Source organism: Capricornis sumatraensis, chromosome 16, assembly GCF_032405125.1.
Source record: "Capricornis sumatraensis isolate serow.1 chromosome 16, serow.2, whole genome shotgun sequence".
Classification (NCBI taxonomy): Eukaryota; Metazoa; Chordata; class Mammalia; order Artiodactyla; family Bovidae; genus Capricornis; species Capricornis sumatraensis.
The window spans coordinates 43,323,887-43,343,473 of record NC_091084.1 but is presented as its reverse complement, the minus strand read 5'-3'; the positions used below and the strand labels follow the sequence as shown (position 1 = coordinate 43,343,473).

The 19,587-nt window shown below is 51.2% G+C and overlaps 1 protein-coding gene across 2 annotated transcripts in view; it reads right to left on the bottom strand.

Moving 5' to 3' along the window:
* Positions 1–232: 232 nt before the first annotated feature.
* The window catches only part of GALNT18 (polypeptide N-acetylgalactosaminyltransferase 18), a 354,973-nt gene continuing 335,618 nt past the window's right edge, over positions 233–19,587 (bottom strand). For both annotated transcript variants that reach the window (XM_068988668.1, XM_068988669.1), the window contains 2 exons: positions 17,094–17,258; positions 233–590 (listed from right to left, as the gene is read on the bottom strand). In XM_068988668.1, coding sequence (XP_068844769.1) covers positions 444–590; positions 17,094–17,258 — 312 coding nt within the window. In that variant the 3' untranslated portion in view covers positions 233–443. The remainder of the gene's footprint in view (positions 591–17,093; positions 17,259–19,587) is intronic.

The following is a 19,587-nucleotide window of genomic DNA, read 5'->3' as shown; positions in this document are numbered from 1 at the left end:
CCCCACAGAGAAAGCTGGCGGCTTGCACAACAAGCTCCCACTGTCTGCACGGCCTTAAAGCCTCGTTTCTCTGGCATGGGAGCAGGGAAGGCACACACAGCCACATCTTGGGCTCCTTGGTCAGAGGAGCCAGGCCTGAATCTCCACCAAATGACTGCAACACCCCTTTTCTTAATCAATGGTATTTTATTGTCAGTTATAAATATTTTCCACGTGTCCCCTATTTACAGTTGCAAAATAGTTTATGATATTATACCCTCACCCACCATTCGGCATCTTTCTATAAACTCCATGAAAATTGAATAGGAAATACAAAGCTCTTTTGGGGGCCCACCAACCTGGTTCCCCAGACTCCAAACACCCCCACACGGACAGCAGGCAGCATTGCAGCAGGTGCTACACAGTAGCAAAGGGGCGGGGCGAGGGGGCAGCTCCCGGCGGGGTCAGGATGCCAGGCTCCTCAGGACGTTCGTGATGCTCCAGTGCTGGCCCGAACACCTCTGCAGCACCAGCTGGAAGCCGAACTCCGCTTCATTGTTCTCCTGCAGCTCCAGACAGCGCTTGGACTTGCGGTTCTGAATGGGGCCTCCCTAGGAGCCAGGGTGGAGAGTGGGGTCAGAGGGTGTGGGGGAGCCGCAGGCCCAGTGGCTGGTGGGGATTACTTGTGGGTGCAGATGCGTGGGATCCTGGGAGGCTGCAGGGGGTCTGGGGTCAGCATGGCCACAGAGCCTGAGGCTCCTCATCTCCGGGTGCTGGCTTCCTCCCTGAGATGGAACCCTGTGCCTTTGTTTTCTTCACAGGGCCCTAGTCTTTTGTTAGGAAAGAGGGCAGAAATGCCCCAGCCCAGCTTCCCTCTATTAGCTGCGTGTGGCATGCTGGTTTGCTTCTATTGCACCTGCCATGGGGGCTGGCCCTGCTCCCCATTTATTCTGTAAATCCTAGTTCCTTGGGACCGCCCCATGATTGGCCTGAATGTGAGCATCACCAGAGGCCCAGGACCTCCTGCATTTAGGTCCTTGCTCCCAACTGAACTTCTGGAGTCATCAGTGCTGGCCTCAACCAAACCCACACTCCTAGATCCTGTCTTACGGCCCTGGGCTTGGTCAGCCCTGGGTATGCGTGGTTTCCCTGTATGCTGCTGATGTCCCAGAAGGTTCTGTAGCCACGCAGACTCCGTTTATGCTCAAAGCCCTTGAAAGAAGGGAGGTTCTGCTTCTTAAGGCAGTTCTACAGCAGCAAAAAAGAAACCTCCAATTTTTGCTTTTAGTGAGATCCTTGCAGGCCTTGGACACTCTGAGGCTGCTGGCTGGCACCTGGGTGAAGGTCCAGACTCTCGGAGTATCTTTGAGTTTCATCAAAGATGTGCTCAGCCTGACTTTGGCCTTCCAAGCAGTCAGGCTCTTATAAGTTGGCCTCCTGGAGCTTCATGGTACCGGAGTATATGGAAACTCACTTTTCCCCAGAATCTACTCCTCCTGTGCTTCCCATCTCAGCAATAAGCAAGCATTTCCACTGAAACCTCTGCTTCCCCCCAGTACTGATTAGGCACCAAGTCCTACCAATTCCTCCTGATACCCTGTGACTATCCCCTTATCCCCATGCCATCACATCTGCCCTGGTTCAGGCAGATGTCACCTGGACAACTGCACCAGTCTCCTAACTGACTCCCCCTCCACAAGCAGGACTCTGTATGCACCCCCCAGCTGCCCCCATGCCCATCCCAGCAAACAGCACCCTGTGATAGAGGGGGACACACTCCTCTTCTGTAAGGAAGCCAGCCCCTTGGCCACTATTGTCCCCACGGCGACCACTGACACCTCAAGAGGACACTGAGACTCAGTTCTTCCAACCACCTGGGAAATGAGCAGCATCTCCTGCAGCTGAGTGTACACAGCCCTGAGACCCACCGATCCCGTGCCCAGGCAGGTATCTAGAAGAACTGTCTGCACCGGTTCTGAAGCATGGTTTATAAAAGCTCCAACCTGGACACCACCTAAATGTCCATCAATAGTACAATGGATAAATAACTTGTGGTTATTCACATAACTTGTACTCAGCCTTAAAAATGACCAAACCCGAGCTCCATCCATTAAGGACAAATCCTACAAATACAATGCTAGCAAAAGAAGCCAGACAAAGAACACATACACAATTAGACTTATACATACTTTCCAAACAGGCAAAATAAGACCCCAGACTCAGAGTCAGGGCTGGGTATCTTGGGGAGGGCGGAGGGGGAAAATGATTGACAGTAGACCAAAGGATGCTTCTTGGGAGTGGGGAGTGTGCTATTTCCTGACCTGGCTGGCGGCGACCTAAATGTTGGCTTTGTTTTAAATTATTGAGTTGAACACTTACTTTGGTATGTATGTTTGGATGGTTCTATCTGTGTATATGTTATTCTTCAGCTAAAAAAAATTAGAACAAAAACCCAGCTCTCTCAGAGGGATTTAGAACAGCAGGTGAAGGAGCCAGGGTGGCAGAGGAGGATAAGGAGTGTGTTTTATGTGTGTGTCTGGGAGGGGCTCCCCATTTCCTGTGTGTGGGAGATGGCCCGGGGACTGCAAACCTCCTTAGAAGCATTCAAGGGAGCAGAGCAGTGTCTCCCTGTGTGCCCCGACCCCAGCACCTCCCCCGAGGAGCGTAGGGACTCACTGATCCCAAGGGTGGAGAGAGCACAACAAAAGCAGCTCGCCTGGGGCCCAGAGGTGCAGCCAGAGAGAAGCCCTCAGGCTCGGGCTCTGAGGGGCCGGGGGACAATGGGCCACTGGGCCAGCGCTCGGAAAGGCCCCTGGGTCCCTGTGTTGGAAGAGATGTGGAAGGCTGGCCCTCTCACTCTCACCTGCAAGCTGACTGAACCCTCCTGGCTGCACTCTTCCCTGGGCCGCTCCGTCTTGGGAGAATTCTCCTCCACTGAAGGAAAATTGTTGTCTTGGGGGCAATCAGCAAGGGGCCCCAGCCTGTGCCCTGAGGTTTCCAGAGGCGGGTGGGCTCCTTCTTCTCTACCTTCTCCTTTACCGTAGGGGAAGATGGGGCCCACAGTCCCCCCTAGTTCCATTCTCTACCAGGTGAAACACTTCCAGTTCCTTGCGAGACAATCCAGTTTCATTTTCCCACCCTGGTTGCCCTCCCATGGACAAACTCCAGTAGTGTGTATCACTCAGAACTGACCACGGAGCAGAGGGTCCCCACCTTGTCTCCACTGGACAAGAGGCTCCTTGGACATAGCCAAGGAATCTGCACTTTGGTGGCCACACCACGCTCCGAGCCCTGCCTGGGTGACTCTGTTGGCCAGCCTCAAGTCGTATCTCCAGAAGCTGTGCTCCACCTCGGGTCCTCTCCCTGTCCCTCAAAATCTTGGCTTCTGAATCCAGAGGAGTCCCTTGTGACACCTGCTCTAAGCGAGGCCAGCCAGTCACTCCACCAGGCTCGGGTTTCCGAGGCCTGAGCACTCTGCTGCCCACACCCAGGCTGGGTCTAGTGCTTTGTGGGCCTGGGGCCAGCCCCCCCGATCCTCCTGGTGGGATGTCTTATTCTATGAGGCTGGAAGAGAGCTCAGGAAGGATGGGGATGAAACCAACCCAGCTCTCTAATCACAAGATCTGCTGGTGATTCGGGTGGTGAGACAGAGGAGAGGCCTGGACAAAGATGCTTCTGCCTGGGGCAAGCTGCCCTGCCCTTCTGCTTCCTTTCTCTCCAGGGCCAGATGGTAACTTTGGTCCTGATGACTGAAGAATGAGCAGAAGGCTTGATGGGCAACCCCTTTAACAGCTATAACACAACAGATGGGTATGAAGCTATTCGCGGTGTCAGGATTGGGGATCCAGAAAAAGAGCACAACAGGCAGAACAGGGGGATAGACGAGGATTCTGACAGCTCAGGATGTCCTCAAGGCCAGGCAGGCCTTGCCAACCGTGAGGATGCTTCACCAAGCCCAGACCACTGAAATCTGGAGAAACTTGTCCAAAACAGAGGCGTCCATAGCCCTCTCCTTTCCTGCCAGCCACTCAGGCACATTCTAAGCCTTCCTCAGGGGCACCATGCCAAGGCCCAGAGAGGGAGGTGGGGCAGAGGTCTTTGAGAAGCAGAGTGTTCCTTCAGAGACTCAAATATGGCATTTCCCAGGCCCTACGCTGACCCAGACGCACTCTCAGCACCCAAGACAGAGGAAGCATGGTGACCCTGAGGCAGAAACAGCCTGTATGGCCTCCGGGAAGGCTATGGGAGAAATGGAGTCAGGCCAAGAGCAGGGCTGTGAAGCAGACACAACCTCAGTGAGGGCATCTGGACCTGAGGGTGGAGAATGAGGCCAGGAGAGCTCTCTCCACAGAGCCTTTGAAGGAGAATCTTCTAGAACAGAGCAGCAAGGCCACCTTGGAGGCCTGGTACACGTGTTGGGACACATGTGGGCTATGGAGAGAGGAGCCAGCCCACTCTCTGATGTGCAGCTGTGCTGGTCACTGGCCAGTCTCCCTCCTGTCTTCCTTCCCAGACCTCAAGCTCTGTCATTGAGCAAACCCTGGAATCTCACCCCATTCCTGGGCAAGTTCGATTTGCCACAATTGCGGAGACTCCTTTTCTTTATTCGGTCCCTTCACAGTGAGCTCAGCACCTTTGGGGGCAGCCTGGTGGGGCTGCTATCCTTACCTCTACCTGCAGGCTTTGCCCTGAGATAGAAGTAGTGACGGTCAGGGCTCATTCCCCATGTCCCCGGCACTGCGTTAAGTGCCTCACACACTGTTTCAAGTGTTCCTCACAATAACGCTGAGCAGTGGAGGTAAGAATTATCCCTTTTGTAGAACTGGAGACTGAGGCTCAGAGAGTTGGGCCACATGGTCAGTCAGTGGCAGAGTCAGGCTGGGAGTCTGCCGCCTTCACTGCTCCCCACCAGGCCGCGTGGCCGGACCCTCCCCTCCATTATCCCCGCCCAGGCCTGTTGGTGAACTAGACTGAGAGCTGCTGGTGCGTCACAGCTTGCGGTGGAGGACGGCCACCCGTTGAGCCCCAGGGGCTCTGGAGTCAGGTTCATCTCATTCTTTTGAGAGTTCTCTGCAAAGACGTGATTCATCACTCTATCCATCCATCCAGTATTTAATGAGTGCCTCACTCCAGTATTCTTGCCTGGAGAATCCCATGGATGGAGGAGCTTGGTAGGCTACAGTCCACGGGTTGCAAAGAGTCGGACATCACTGAGCGATTTCACTTTCACTTATCACATTCTGGGAATAGCTACTGGCCACTGACACATGCTGCTGCTGCCGCTAAGTCATTTCAGTCGTGTCTGACTCTGTGCGACCCCATAGACGGCAGCCCACCAGGCTCCTCCGTCCATGGGAGTTTTCAGGCAAGAGAACTGGAGTGGGGTGCCATTGCCTTCTCCCCACTGACACATACCAGTGACTAAACAGGAGGACTTTCTCTTTGTGGAGACTGTGTTCTAGGGGGAAGAGAGAACAGTAGACTCTTTACTGTGTTAAAGGTGCTAAGATTATGCACAAAAATGGAGAACAGTGCTGTGGATTGAATGTGTCCCCTATAAATTCAAGTGTTGAAGCCCTGATCCCCAGCGTGATGCGAGGTAGGGCCTTTGGGAGGGAATTAGGTCCCGGGGTAGGGCCCTCCTGATGGAATTAGTGCCCTTGTAAGAAGAGACGCAGGAGGGATGGTCTCTTTCTCTGGGCCACGTGAGGACACAGTGAAAAGGCGGCCGTGTGAAAACCAGGAAGAGGGTTCTCACCAGACACCAATCTGCTGGCACCTTGATCCTGAACTTTCCAGCCTCCAGAATGGTGAGTAATAAATGTTTGTTGTTCAAGATTCCCAGTCACTGGTCTTCTTTTTATACTAGCAGGATAGACTAAGTCCAGCAGGTTGGGCGGATTCGGGGACTGCCGTGAGCAGGAGGCAGGCTGCAGCTGCAGGAGATGCTTGGGGGTGATCCTGAGAGGTGTGAGCTGGGCAAGGCGTGAGGGAGGGAAAAAGGAGTCTAAGTGCATCGGGGAGCCTTGTGACCCAGAATGAAGCTCCCGCACCCACAGAGGCCTGGTGTGTGCAGGGAACAGCGTGCGGTCGGGGAGGAGAGGACACCCAGGAGCTGAGGGAGGGCAGGCTGTGTGAAGGCACTTTGGCTCTTCAGCCGGTGACAGGACTGGCCACTGCGGGGTGGGACTGACATGCTGACTGGGTCCCTCGGGCTGCTGTGTGGCACGTAGAGCACGGCGGTGGGGGAGCGGGGAGGAAGGAACCAGGACCACCGTTAGCAGGTTCTCGACCCCACCAGAGGGCCCCTGCCAGCCCCGCCCTCGGGGGAGGGCGAAGTTGCCTGGTTTACCAGGCCAGTCATCTAAATTATTTGTGTAATACTTACAACTACAGGATCTGGAAACACACAATACTTTTAATTAAAGAATTTAAATAAGGGCAATTAAACCTGGCAGGAGAGAGGCCGCAGCACACAGAGAGCTTAATTGGAATGGAAACCAAGTTAAGTATGGAAACAGCGTTAAAAAAAAAAAGGAAAACTGAATGTATGGAATTAAGAAGGCTAATAATAATTCCTAGAGCTGGGTTCCCAGCCCCCAGCCTAGCTCCTTCTCCTTCCAAGCCTCTCTGGCGTAGAGACTAGAATGGGCATCAGAGTTGGGACGAGTGGAAGCAAGAACATGGGACTCTGCTCCCAGCTCTCCCTGGCTGTAACCCTGGTAAGCGGCTGAGCCATCCTGGGCTTCAGTCTTCTTGTTTATATAAGGTACCAGACGACTGTGGGGGTACAGACACATGGAGCGCTGACTATGGGCCCGGCGGGGCACGTGGTACTATGGTCCATGAGCTCCTTGGGCTGAGGTGCTGAAGAGCTGACTCTGGATTTCACAGCCACGCACCTCCTCTCTGCCTGTTTGCCCAGGTATGTCTCTGCGGCAGGTGACTAACCTGCCCAGTTCTCCCTGGGGATGTGGTCAGGGCAAATGGATTAGACAGCCCCTGGAGGGCTTTGTGACACCCTCGATCACTGGGCCCCACCTTCTGACCCACACAGGCCTAGTGTGTGCAGTAAACAGCATGGGGCTGGGGAAGAAAATGAGGCCCAAGAGCTAAATGAGGTTCAAGAGCTAAATGAGGCCCAAGAGCTAATGTGAGTGGACTTTGGCTGTTCATCCTGTGACAGGGCTGGCCACTGCAGGGTGGAACTGACGTGCTAACCAGGTCCCTCCCGCTGCTGCGTGGAGTGTAGAGCACGGGCGGGGGTGGGGTGGGGGCGTCAGGGATGGGGGAGTGGGGTGGTTGGGGAGTGGGGAAGGAGGAAGGAAGCGCCTTTTTAAGCTGCCTGTGCCCCACTCCAGCACTCTCGCCTGGAAAATCCCATGGATAGAGGAGCCTGGTGGGCTGTAGTCCATGAGGTCGCTAAGAGTCGGACACGACTGAGCGACTTCACTTTCACTTTTCACTTTCATGCATTGGAGAAGGAAATGGCAACCCACTCCAGCGTTCCTGCCTGGAGAATCCCAGGGACAACAGAGGAGCCTGGTGGGCTGCCGTCTATGGGGTCGCACAGAGTTGGACAAGACTGAAGCGACTTAGCAGCAGCAGCAGTGCTTTTCACAGCTGCCGGTGCTGCTGGTCCAGGGACCATACTTTGGGGACCACAAGCAAACTGTGATCCTCTCTGGGGAAAGGATGAGGCTTGGTTACCGCCCCGAGCTGGAGCACCTGGAGCAGCTGCACTGCACTCAGGAAGCTCTCACGCTTGCAATCAAGGTGTTTCCAAGGAGGCTGTATGAAGACTGAATCCTGTACTCCCGAGACTGCTTCTTTCAGAGCTCTGTTTCCACTCTTCGTTCTAATTAGTTTTCCACGGGCAAGTGGCCCAGTGGGTCTTTGGCTGTAAGCACAGTGGATGTGGGAGTTTCCAGGTTAAGTCGTTAATGATTAACAATCAAATAATTCAAAGCATGGGTGGGATGTTAGTGCTAGTTAAAGAAATCCTGAGATTAAGTCTTTTTTGTAGAGGAAAGTAGTCTTTCTGTACTATGAATATTCAACACTCGGTTTATTTAACAAGTGCTTCGGTGTTTGTTGTTCTTAAAGGAGACGCACTTGTCCCTGAGTGAGATTCTGCTTCGGATTTACTCTGAGGTCTGTTCGACTGAAAATGGGGTAATGGCAATGTCAAATGCAAAAGGAAAGGTGGAGGAGGGTATCCAGCAAGATGGCTGGAGGGAGTTTGCTGAGGAAGCAGGAATACAGCCAGTTCATACACATCTACAACTGGCCTGTCAGGGAGACCGTAGCCCCAAACTCCTACTGCAGTAATCCACGGGTTTTCTAGAGACAAGACAAAGCCTCCTTGGCATTAAGGTTTAAAGCATAGGCCCTGGAGGCAGAATCTTGATTTGACCTCGGACAAATACTATAATCTCTCTGTGCCTCAGTTTCCTCATCTGTAGAATGGGGATATGAAGCGCTTGATGGCAATGTCATGAGGATTAAGTGATATTTATACAGCAGTTACAGTAGTACCTGGTGCACAGTAAGAACCACATGAATGTTTGATACATACAATTTAAAATCCCACCCACAGGTTCCCTGGTGGCTCAGTGGTAAAGAATCCACCTGCCAAATGCAGGAGACACAGGTTTGATTCCCGGTCCGGGAAGATCCCACATACCTCAGAGCAACTAAGCCCCTGAGCCACAATTACTGAGCTTGAGCTCTAGAGCCCAGAAGCCACAACTACTGAGGCTGCACAACCTAGAGCCCATGCTGCACAAGAGAAACCACCGCAATGAGAAGCCTGCACATCGTAACTAGAGAGTAACCCCCACCTGATGCAACGAGAGAGAAGCTGGTGCGGCAGTGAAGACCCAGCACAGCCAAGAATAAGTAACTAACTAACTAAATGAAAATTTAAAGTAAGTAAAATTCCCCCCAGGTCTGAACAGTGAGGTACTGAGCCTTCACACCTGGTCCTGGCTCCTGATCTAAAGTGCTGACAAGCCATAAACTAAAAATAACTAAGAAAATATTCAGGGCCTAAATAAAGCTTTGTCAGTCCTTTGAAACTGGATGGTTCTACACTTGCCCCTTCATGTGACATGGAAATGAAAAGCTGCTTTATTCCAGAGCCGCAAAGAAACACCCGATTATAGTCTTTTCTTCTCAGTACAAAAGGTTCTCCAAGTTGGACTTCTCGACAGCGCCTGGGGATTGGAGCAGGAGAAAGTCAAGGACTCCTCCTCCTTGCGTGCTGGGAAATTCTTTGGCAGAATCAGTGGTGCTCCCTGGGAAATGTGCTCTGCAAATAAGTTCTTTTTGGAGTGAGTTACTGATCTTGCATCAAATTATCAAATTAGACCCCACAAATCAGAACAAGTGGTCCACGACCAGGCTCTGTGCTCAGCTCTCTTCCAGGCAGTCTCTGCAGGCTCTCAAAATGCTTTCTCTCCTGGCCTTAACGGTCATCTCTGCTGTTATCCTTGATGCTCTCCATTTGGAAAAGGCATTAAAAAGCCTTTTAAAGCCCTTGCCTCTGAGCTGAGAATGAGGCAAGACTGGGGGCTGAGATGGGAGGACAGCCCACCAGTGGGAAGGCTGCCCTGTGCACTGAGTGGGCCTTGCCTGTGTTTCTATCAAAGAACCCAATGGCCCACGGGGATGACCGCACATCTCAGAGCCTGGGGCAGCATGAAATATGGTCAGAACACACTGACATCTCATCAGAGCCTCTTGTTTTAACAAATATTCATACAAATTGCTACTCCCTTTCATACAGTATGCATACTTGTTGTAGTAAAGATCATTTCCACCTTCCTCCCCCAAATCTGAAGCTATAGGAAGAGTAAGCTGGAGCAGCCTGCTTCAAGCATGGCTGTGTATCACAGCTGGATGCACTACCCTCTAAAAATGTTCTTGTAGGGATTTTCCAACTAAACTGAGCCCTTGGACTACAATGTTCAAATGTCCTTGAAATACTGTAGTACAGTTATTTTTTTTTCAGCATGCATACGTGCATGCAAGGAGTTGTTGAGGGTAGAGTTCATCTTTGGGTCTCCCACAAATCTGTCTTGAGATCTGGGACACAGAATATTTGTATTAGTATTTGTGAATTTTTAGAAAGGATTCTTTCATTTAATTGACAGCATCCTGGGGTATCTCTTCTATTTCAGGCTTTCAGTTAGGTGCTAAAGACACTGAAAGTGTAAGATAGCCCATCCCTCCAGTCTATTAGTTGATGGGAGAAAGAGTTATGGAGAAAAATAACAGATAAACAATTCCATAAAGTGGGACAACGATGACCCTCATAGCAGCCCATTTTAAGTTCATGGTGCTTCTTAGTAAGGTGGGCCCAGTTGGGGCCTCTAGGTAGAAAAAGCCCTTTTCTGGGCATTAGGATCTTAGAATTATAGAATGACATCAGAGTTGGCAAGCCATGAGAACTGTCCAATCCAACTCTACTTAGAGTTGTGGCGCCACTGATGGCCTACTGAGTGGTTCTCTGAGTCCACCTCTTCCTTGAATGGCCAATTTCATGTCCAGACATCTCTATAAGAAAGCTGCTCTGTAAATTGCCCTTGTATCCCCCTCCAGCTGGTCCTCCCTCAGAGCTACTTAGGATAAACCTGTTCTCTTTGCCTACAGAAACCCTTACGATATTTGAGGGTGGATATCATCCATTCCTGAGGTCATTCTTGCTTCAGCCATGTATTCAAATAGAGTTTACGGAAGCTGAAACTTAAAGGACACACATCATAACAGCCTTCCTAGGGCATGAATTCCCTCAATAACATCTTGGAGAGAGGACTTGGCATTTGCTTAACCATTCAAAGCAATAGTGATGGGGGGTGGTGGGGCGGATGGGTACCTCATTGCCCCTGAGAGGCAGTCCATTGCTTTGGTGCCACAAAGTTCTCCTGTGTAGTGACCTAATACCTGCTTCCTTCCTCTCCTTCTGTTGGTCCAGGGGTACTTATTAGATGCCTCTTTCACTGACACTGCATTGCCTAATCCCAGAATCCCCCAGATATCAGTATGTGGGGTATTCTGAGAAGGTTAAAGTCTTATGCACGTGTGTGTGCTGAGTTGCTTCAGTCACGTCCGACTGTTTGCGACGCTATGGACTGTAGCCTGCCCAGCTGCTCTGTCCATGGGATTCCCCTGGCAAGGATACTGGGGCGGTTTGCCATGCCCTTCTCCAGGGGATCTAACCTGTGTCTCTTATGTCTCCTGCATTGGCAGGCAGGTTCTTTACTCCTGGTGACCCCTGGGAAGCCCTAATGTCTTATACCTAATGTATATGAGTCTATAATCCCAGGACATAGTCAGCTTAGGAAATTCTTTAATTCTAGATGAATCACAAGTTTGGAAAATCATGAAGGAACAACTACCGCTTCTGATGTTAATGAAGTCTCGTCACTTGTTGACACGGGAAATGTTGGCTGTTTAGAGACGGGTGCTTACTGACTTCTTCAAACTCAGAGCCTGGGGTGGCCCTCAATTCATAACCTCCCCTCACAACCACCTCCATTTAATTCATCACTACTTCCGATAGACTGATGAACTGACTCTCAATGTTCTCCCCAACAGTTGCCTGGTCCCATGCCCCCATGGCAACCTCATCCATCCCTTTTCTCACAGGGATGATGGAACAGCCTCCTACTTTCTTCTCTGTCTTCCATTCCACCTTGTACTCTGCTGCCAGAGGTATTCAGACCACATCATGTCAATCTAAAGCTTATTGAACCCCTCCTGTGAAAAGTGAAGTCAAAGTGTTAGTCGCTCAGTCTTGTTTGACTCTTTGTGACCCTATGGGCCTGCCAGGCTCCTCTGTCCATAGAATTCTCCAGGCAAGAATACTGGAGTGGGTAGCCATTCCCCTCTTCAGGGGATCTCCTGACCCAGGGGTCAAACTCAGGTCTCCTGCACTGCAGGCAGATTCTTTACCATCTGAGCCACCAGGGAAGCCCATGAACCCCCCTAGTTCCTCCCTTGGCTTTTAAGGTAAAGTCAAACCTCTTGGGCTTAATTTTCAATGACCATTACCTGCCTCCAAACTGACTCTGTGTCTCATCTCTCTCATACCCCAATTCTAAATTCCACCCACACCAACACTGAATTTCTGTTCCTCGGACATCCCCTGCCTTTTTCTGCCTTTGCCCGTGCTGAGCCTCTACCTGGGCTGTTCTTCCCTACACCTTGGAAGTATCCTGCAACTTTCAAGATCCAGATCAAACATGTCTCGAATGTGAAGCCATGCCTGAGCTGTGCAGCCAGAGCCCGTCACCCTGGGCTTCCAGAACACTGTATCCCCCTCATCTCTGCTCTTGCCATCCACTTTTGTTATGTGTTTATACACCCAAGAGCTCCTCCAGGGCAGAGGCCGTGTCTGATTCATATCTGCATCCGTCCTGCCCAACCACTGTGCTCAATAAATGTTTGATGAATGACTGAAGGAAAGAATGTTCATCATTGGAAAATTGCTCATCAGAGCCCTGTACATCAGTGTTGCTGAGAGATGTTTTCATCAAATGTAGTTTCTCAGTGTCAGTATCTGATGCTGTTCTGATTCATCCTGAAGCACTGGAAATTCAGAAGAGCGTGCAGGGGTTAGAGGACAGGCATTTTATTTGTTAAACAGAAAAGCAGGCTATGAGATGGAACACTGAGATATGCAAATACTATCTTCTTTGTAGGAGAAACTGGGAGAATCACACTAGATTATTTTGGAATTAATTCAGCCTAAATGTCTGTGAAGTTTAAATGCAGCCCTCAGGAGAGTAAATAATGCAGAATGTGAAAGTGAGAAGGAGATTTGAAATGCACCAGTAAAATCTTTCAGCCCAACTCTGCAACAGAACATTTTAGTTGGTAGAATCCCTTTGCTTTGTAATTTGCAGAGATTAAAACCTGTTGCAAGAAAATTAGCCTAAGCCATAACTTTAATCATTTAAGAGGCTCCCAGCTTCCTCTGGCCTCATCAACAGTACCTCCTAAACAGCAAGGGCTTGAGGACAGATTCCAGGATGCTTGATAAATATTGATCATTTTGCATGAAACAAAAATTTCACAAACATTAATTTTTAAATATCAAGTGAGAGTGGCTGCTCTGGGTTTGCAAATTAGGGATTTAAAAATATTATTTCCAAATAATATTTGGTAGAAGGATCAAAGAGGTGATGCCAGGGTTCCCTGGGAGTTCTAATTAGATTTATGTATAAGGAGCGAAAAATTGCCCGGTCCTCAGGGCTGCACACGCTAACACGGCCTGCTTTTGTCACGGTGTCCCTTCAAGCATGAGTGTGTAGGGCTGCCTGTTCAAGGCTGTGTGTGTGCTGAGATGAGTGAAGGACGGAGATGGATTTTGGAGGAATATTCCTTTCTCTGCCCAAGTCAGAAAAGGGCAGATGAGATGAGGGCCAGGTGGGGCACCAAGGCCTCTGGATCTGGGCATGGGTGGGAAGGCCATCTGTCTGCGAGGGCTGGAAAGGAGCTAGACATGTCTGTGTGCAGGGATGGGATGTCAAAGCAGCCCAAGTTCAGATTCAAACTGCATGAGGCTAGGCACAGAGAGGCCGAGGCCCCACAGACAGTCGGGGCTCTATTCCCCTGGTGATTCTGGAGCTTCTGGGAGGAGCAAGGACTCGGAAGAGGCCAGGGAGCTCCCTTCAGTTCAGTTCAGGGGCATTCATAGCCAGTGACACACAGTTCCCAGAGGGGCAGGTGCCTGGCTAGGGCCTGATTTCTCGATGGTATTCCAGGGCAACCCGGGTCCTCTCCTCCTCCCGCTCCCAGTGCATTGAAGAAGCGTGCCTGCCCATCCTAGGACCCCCAGCCACACCTGCCTGCTTGTTTCGCCCACCTCACCAGACGCTGGGCTCCTGGGGGCAGCCTCAGATTCTGTCCTGACAGGAGATCGTGGGGGCCAGGCAGGGTCCTGAAGACCCCAGGGTCATGGAGGAGAAGAAGGAGGAAGGAATGGCTAAACTTTCAAACTGCATCTCAGCCTCTGGTAACTCTCCTACCTGCCTCTTCCCCCTTCTAGAATTTCTCCTCGCCATTCAGCTCCACAATTCCAGCCGCTGCGGGCTTTCAAAACCCAGACCTAACATTCCAATCCTCCATATGAAGCCTCACCTTCCATGGGATCAGGTCCAGGCCCATCTGCCCCTCAGACACATGCCCAGGTGTGCCCCACGATGCCCGCTAGGATCCAGCCACATGCGCCATCTGCAGCTCCCTGCATGTGGCTTGGGTTTGGTGCCTTCAGCTTGTACCTATGCCATTCCTTCTCCCTGGAATGGCCCCTCTCAACTCCTATATGGAGCAAACTCTTACGTCATCTGCAAGAGCCAAGTTACGTACTATCTCTTCTGAAAAGCTACCAGCCCTGCCCCAACCCACCACCCCCATCTTCCTGCATAGTGGCATACAACTCCCAGGAGGAAACTGAAAGCAGGGGCGAAGCAGAGTGACTGAAGGCAGCACAGAGCAGCCTGATGTGAGCCCCGACAAGACCCTCCAGATGGCACAGTCCCCTTCCCACCCAGCCAGGTCAGCCCCATTCATCTCCACGGGCTGATGTACCTACTTCTCTCTGTTGCCTCCAGCCTGCGAGTCTATTTTGCATCTAACCTGAGCTGGGAGACAATAGCCACTTCACCACCAAGTCCACGGCTAGCCTTCCTCCCTGACCACACATCTTCAGGACTCCCTCTGCCTTGTAATTTAAAGGTGGACAGAAAGTCCATATAGTCAAAGCTATGGTTTTTCTAGTAGTCATGTACAAATGTGAGATTTGGACTACAAAGAAGGCTGAGCATTGAAGAATTGATACTTTCAAATGGTGCTGGAGAAGACTCTTGAGAGTCCTTTGGACAGCAAGGAGATCAAACCAGTCAACTGTAAAGGAAATCAACCCTGGATATTCATTGAAAGGACTGATGTTGAAGCTGACACTCCAACACTTTGGCCACCTGATGGGAAGAGCCGACTCTTTGGAAAAGGTCCTGATTCTGGGGAAAATTGAAGGCAGGAGGAGACGGGGGCGACAGAGGATGAGATGGTTGGATGGCATCACCGATTCAGTGGACATGAGTTTGAGCAAGCTCCGTGAGAGGGTGAAGGACAGGGAAGCCTGGCGTGCTGCAGTCCATGCGGTTGCAAAGAATCGGACATGACTGAGCAACTGAACAACAGCAAGAGGGGAGATGCAGCCCTGTGCTGTGTCGCTCTGGGCTGGAAACCTGGCAGAGGAAAATGATAGAGCCTTCCACTGGGCACAGGGTGGGGTCACAACAGGCCACAGCTGGGACAGGTGGGCTCCACCAGGAGAGAGGGACGGGGGAGGAAGATGTGTCCTCTATTCTAAGCCTCAGCCCTGACCCTGACCTTCTTCTAGGGGCCACTTCCAGCACCCTCACACTCTTACAAGTAGAAAAGAGAATCTGAAGTAGTTCAGGAGGAATAATAATAACCAGTGAGCACCTTGGGTCTGTTATTTGACATCTTTGTGCCTCATATCTGTGATCTTGGGCTAACTGTCCACAGCAAATCACACACAGTCGCTGTGATGACTGAATGAGCTGGTGTATGCCTGGCACTCAGGAAGTCTGGCACAGGGTAAACACTGTATGAACCTTGGCTAATTCTTCCTATGGGACAGAACTTTATCGTTTGCAGCACGTGTCATTCACGTGGATAGCAAGGGGCAGGACCAGAGGCCCCAGTCTCTGGGCACCATTCCCTTTCACTGAAACCCACACCCTGTGCAGGCCGAGCCTGGACTCTGAGCTGCATCCCCTACCTGCCCTTAGGCGTGCTGGCATTTGCCTCCTGGTGCTGCTCCCCGGCATCTGCTTTTCTGGGGTCACAAAGTCCTGGTCTGGGCTCTCACTCCTGCTCTCCAAGTAGCCTGTGAATCTATGACTTATGTTGAAGTTGTCGCTGAGAGTTGACCTTCACCATCCATTTAGGACCCAACTGAGGGTCTCTCTCAGGTCTATCTGGTTCTGCACACCCAGACCACAGGTCAGAGGTGCCCTGTGCCAGACTCGATGCAGCAGGACCTCCTCGTCCCCGTCCACCACTACAGGGGAGAGTGACTGGACGTGGGGGCTGGAATCCAGGTCAGGCCGGCCGAACATCTCCTTCCTATGCCCGTCGGCCTCCTTCCAGGGTGGAAGCAGCTTGCTGGGAGTCTTGAGTCGGGGCCTCTGCCTCTACATCCCGCGAGTATAGACTTTCCGTTTCTGGCTTCCCCAGGAGCATCTACCACGTGCAGCCCCCAGCAGCCCTGATGCTGTAAAAGAACTCCCTTACCTCCTGTGATGAGCGCTTTCCCTGTACTCCCTGGGAGGCGGATGCTCCTATATCTGTGGGTGGAAATGGATCCTAACTTAGTGGATTCCCTAGGGGCTGGAGGCCTCTGGGCCAAGGCACGGGTTTTCTTCAAAGCTGGGTCATCATGGGCTGTCTCCAGCTGGCGCCCTGCTCCTGCGGCATCATTTTATAACTGGGCCATTGCAGAGCAGGAAGATAAATAGTCCTCAGGATTGGTGGAGACTTAATAAAAGAATGTTTCTTGGTCACCAGTGTGCAGACTGCCCTTCACAAAATGGTCCCCAGACACTGCCCTTTGAGGAAACCTCATTTCCCACAGAACGACGAGGAAGGCAGAGTGGCTCACAGATCACAGGGGACCCAGCACTGTCCGGACCTGGGTTACTGGCTTACTGGTGCTTGTCAGAAGGGGTGAGTTTTGGAGTCAGAGACTCAGAGTTTCAATCCCAGCTATGTGACTTCAGGCAGGGGACTCCCACCTCTGAGCCTGTTTCCTTATATCTAAAAATTAAATAAAATACCACTAAAGTAACAACAATGACAACAACAATAATAAACTCCCTCAGAGCCAGGATGAGGAGTCAAGGTGCTAACCAATTCCAACCCTTGCCCTCCCCCCTCCCCCCCTGCCCCGCACACAGTAGGTGCTCACTAAACCCTGAGACTTGGCTCCTCCCTCTCCTCCTCCATCCTCCCATCCCTCCCAGGCCCGGCCCCTCCCTTGTTCCTCCTGATGCTGCTCCTCCGGGCGGGGCTGCTACCTGAGAGAACTGCCAGTGGAGCTTCATCCTCTTGGCTTTGGCATAGCTGCACTCGATGAGCCGCGGCCGGCTGTTGACGTCCACCAGGCACCGGTTGTCGTCGTCGTCCACCGTGGGGCTCAGGATGCCCACGTGGATCTGCTGGCTGCTCGTGTAGTACACATTCTGGGGAATGAGGTCAAAGGTTAACAGCCAGAGAGATGGGGAGGGTCTGCGGGGCATCTCCTCGGGCAGCTGGCCGAGAGAGCACAATCCAGTGACCTTCAAATAATCTTCCATTGCAACGGACAAGAAGAGCCCCTTTTACGTTGATTCAGTACAGCGCCTGGTCCAGAGGTACAACTGATACAAACTTCTCAAGAAATCAAACAGCCTCACTATATGCAGCGTACTCAATTTTCTATACTTTTTTCACTGAAAAACAGTGGTCATAACCTTTTAAATGGATTTCACCACCCACAGTTTAAAAAACACTGCTTGAATCCATTATTTGCAGGCTTGCTGACTTCTTCTCTCCATAAATATTTTGTGTAAGATGCTGCACTTGACCAGGAGTTAAAGAGCGAAAGACCTGGGCCACGTTTTAGGGAGCTCAGAGTTCTGTGGGAGGAGTGATACGTAATAGGCAATTTCCACCCATCCTAAGACTGTGTAGAGCAGTTGGCAAACTTCCTCTTAAAGGGCCAGGTGACAAATAAATATCTGGGGCTTTGCAGCATGCTGGGAGGTCTCCCAACCACCACCAGGTTCTGTGGTTCTCTAGGACTCAGAAGATTCAGCATATAGTTGCCCTCACAGCTATGATTTATTCTGGGGGAAAATATATAAATTAAACAAGCAAAGGGGAAGGCATGTGGGCAAAGCCTGGAGGAAACCAGCTGTCAGCTCCCAAGGGTCCTTCCACAGCAGTCACAGAAGCAAGCTGCCCAGGAGTCCCCAGCAAGGAGCCAAGATAACGCTTGTGAAGGGTTATCTACCAGAGAAACTCTTAGAGGCTCAGCACCCGGCTTTTTACTGGAGGCTGGTCACACAGGCAGCCTCTGCCTGGTACATACCCATCCCAGACTTCCAGCAGGAAGGCAGGTGTTCAGCATAAACCATAGTAGTTGTATAATCAGTTTGGGCACAGTAAGCCACTCTTACCATCTGTGGGAATGGTGGGAACCTTCCTGCAATCCAAGCTCCCAGATGCCAGTCAAGGGCCAACCATGTAAGCGGGCCTTTCAAAGGAGAGCAGTCAGGCTGCTGTTTCAACCATTTATTGCACAAAGGGCCAAATGATCTGGAAAATCAGCTCTGTGATTGTAGTGCAAACACTGCCATGGGCAATACAAATGAGTGACTTTATTTACATTGACCGGGGCTGACTCTGGTCTAGCGGAAAGCCACAGGACCTTGGCCTTCAAAGTTTTCAGTCACTTCCCCCAACCTTAGGGCAGTGGTTCCCAACAAGGACAGTCATAGGGTTTGTGAGCTCTCGTCCTGTGTCACCAAAGAAATTTAACACCCCCAACCTCTGATTAGGTCGCATGGACAAATCAAGACCCCGTACTTCTCTGCTTTAGGTTAGAATTCAGGGTAGGCCCTATTGTTATCTTGATGTATTTTTTAAAAAACTCTCACTGGTAAATGTTTTTGATTAATTTCAGATGGTAAGAGGAAGTCTTTCTTGTCTTAAAGAAGGTGATTATCGAGGACTTTTAAAACAGGGTGCAGAGCGTGACAGGGACTGCGCGGGGAGGGCAATGCACACGAGGAGAGCAAATAAGGGGTGGCCTTTCAGGGCCATGTTCTTCCTGAACTTCGGCATTCAGGGAAGGGGCGGAGAGGCAGTCATCCTTCAGACGTTAAACAGAGCCTCAGGCCAGTGGATCAGCTAAGGCCCCAGCAGGAAACAGGCGTGCGCTCAGGTGGAGGAATCCAAGGAGGGCAAATACAGGCAGGGGTCTCAGCGGTGTGGGTCTAGGGGAAGGGAGCACAGGGGTAGTTTAGTTCCTTGGGACAGTAACATGCAGCCGTTACCGTCACCAGGCTCAAGGGATGAGAGAAGACAGCAGGTACCAGAATGTGTAGAAGTTACATGCAGAGGTTTGTGAGAAGGGTCCAGGGAGGGAGAGGTTTGGGGTGATGGTGAGTGGTGGTTAATAACCACCCCAACATCACTCTCCCTTCCCCAGTCCGTTCCTCTGCTGGGTTGGCCCATTGGAAGAACCCAGCTGGAAGTTAGACGACATAGGGGCCCATGGAAATTTCTGTAAAGTCAGCCTCCCAGGACAGAACAAAAAGGATGGAGAGACAGATTGTAGACATTCATTACAGCTGGATTTGCTCTCCAAGGAAGTCTTATGAATCCATGGAAATGGACATCAAAACTACCAGAGTGACTGATTCTTCCCTTAAAAGAGGTAAGGGGTGACCAGAGTTCTACGCAGAGGCCAAATGTAGAATGCCTGCCTTCAATATGGAAATGTGACTAGAACACAGAGCCAGGGAG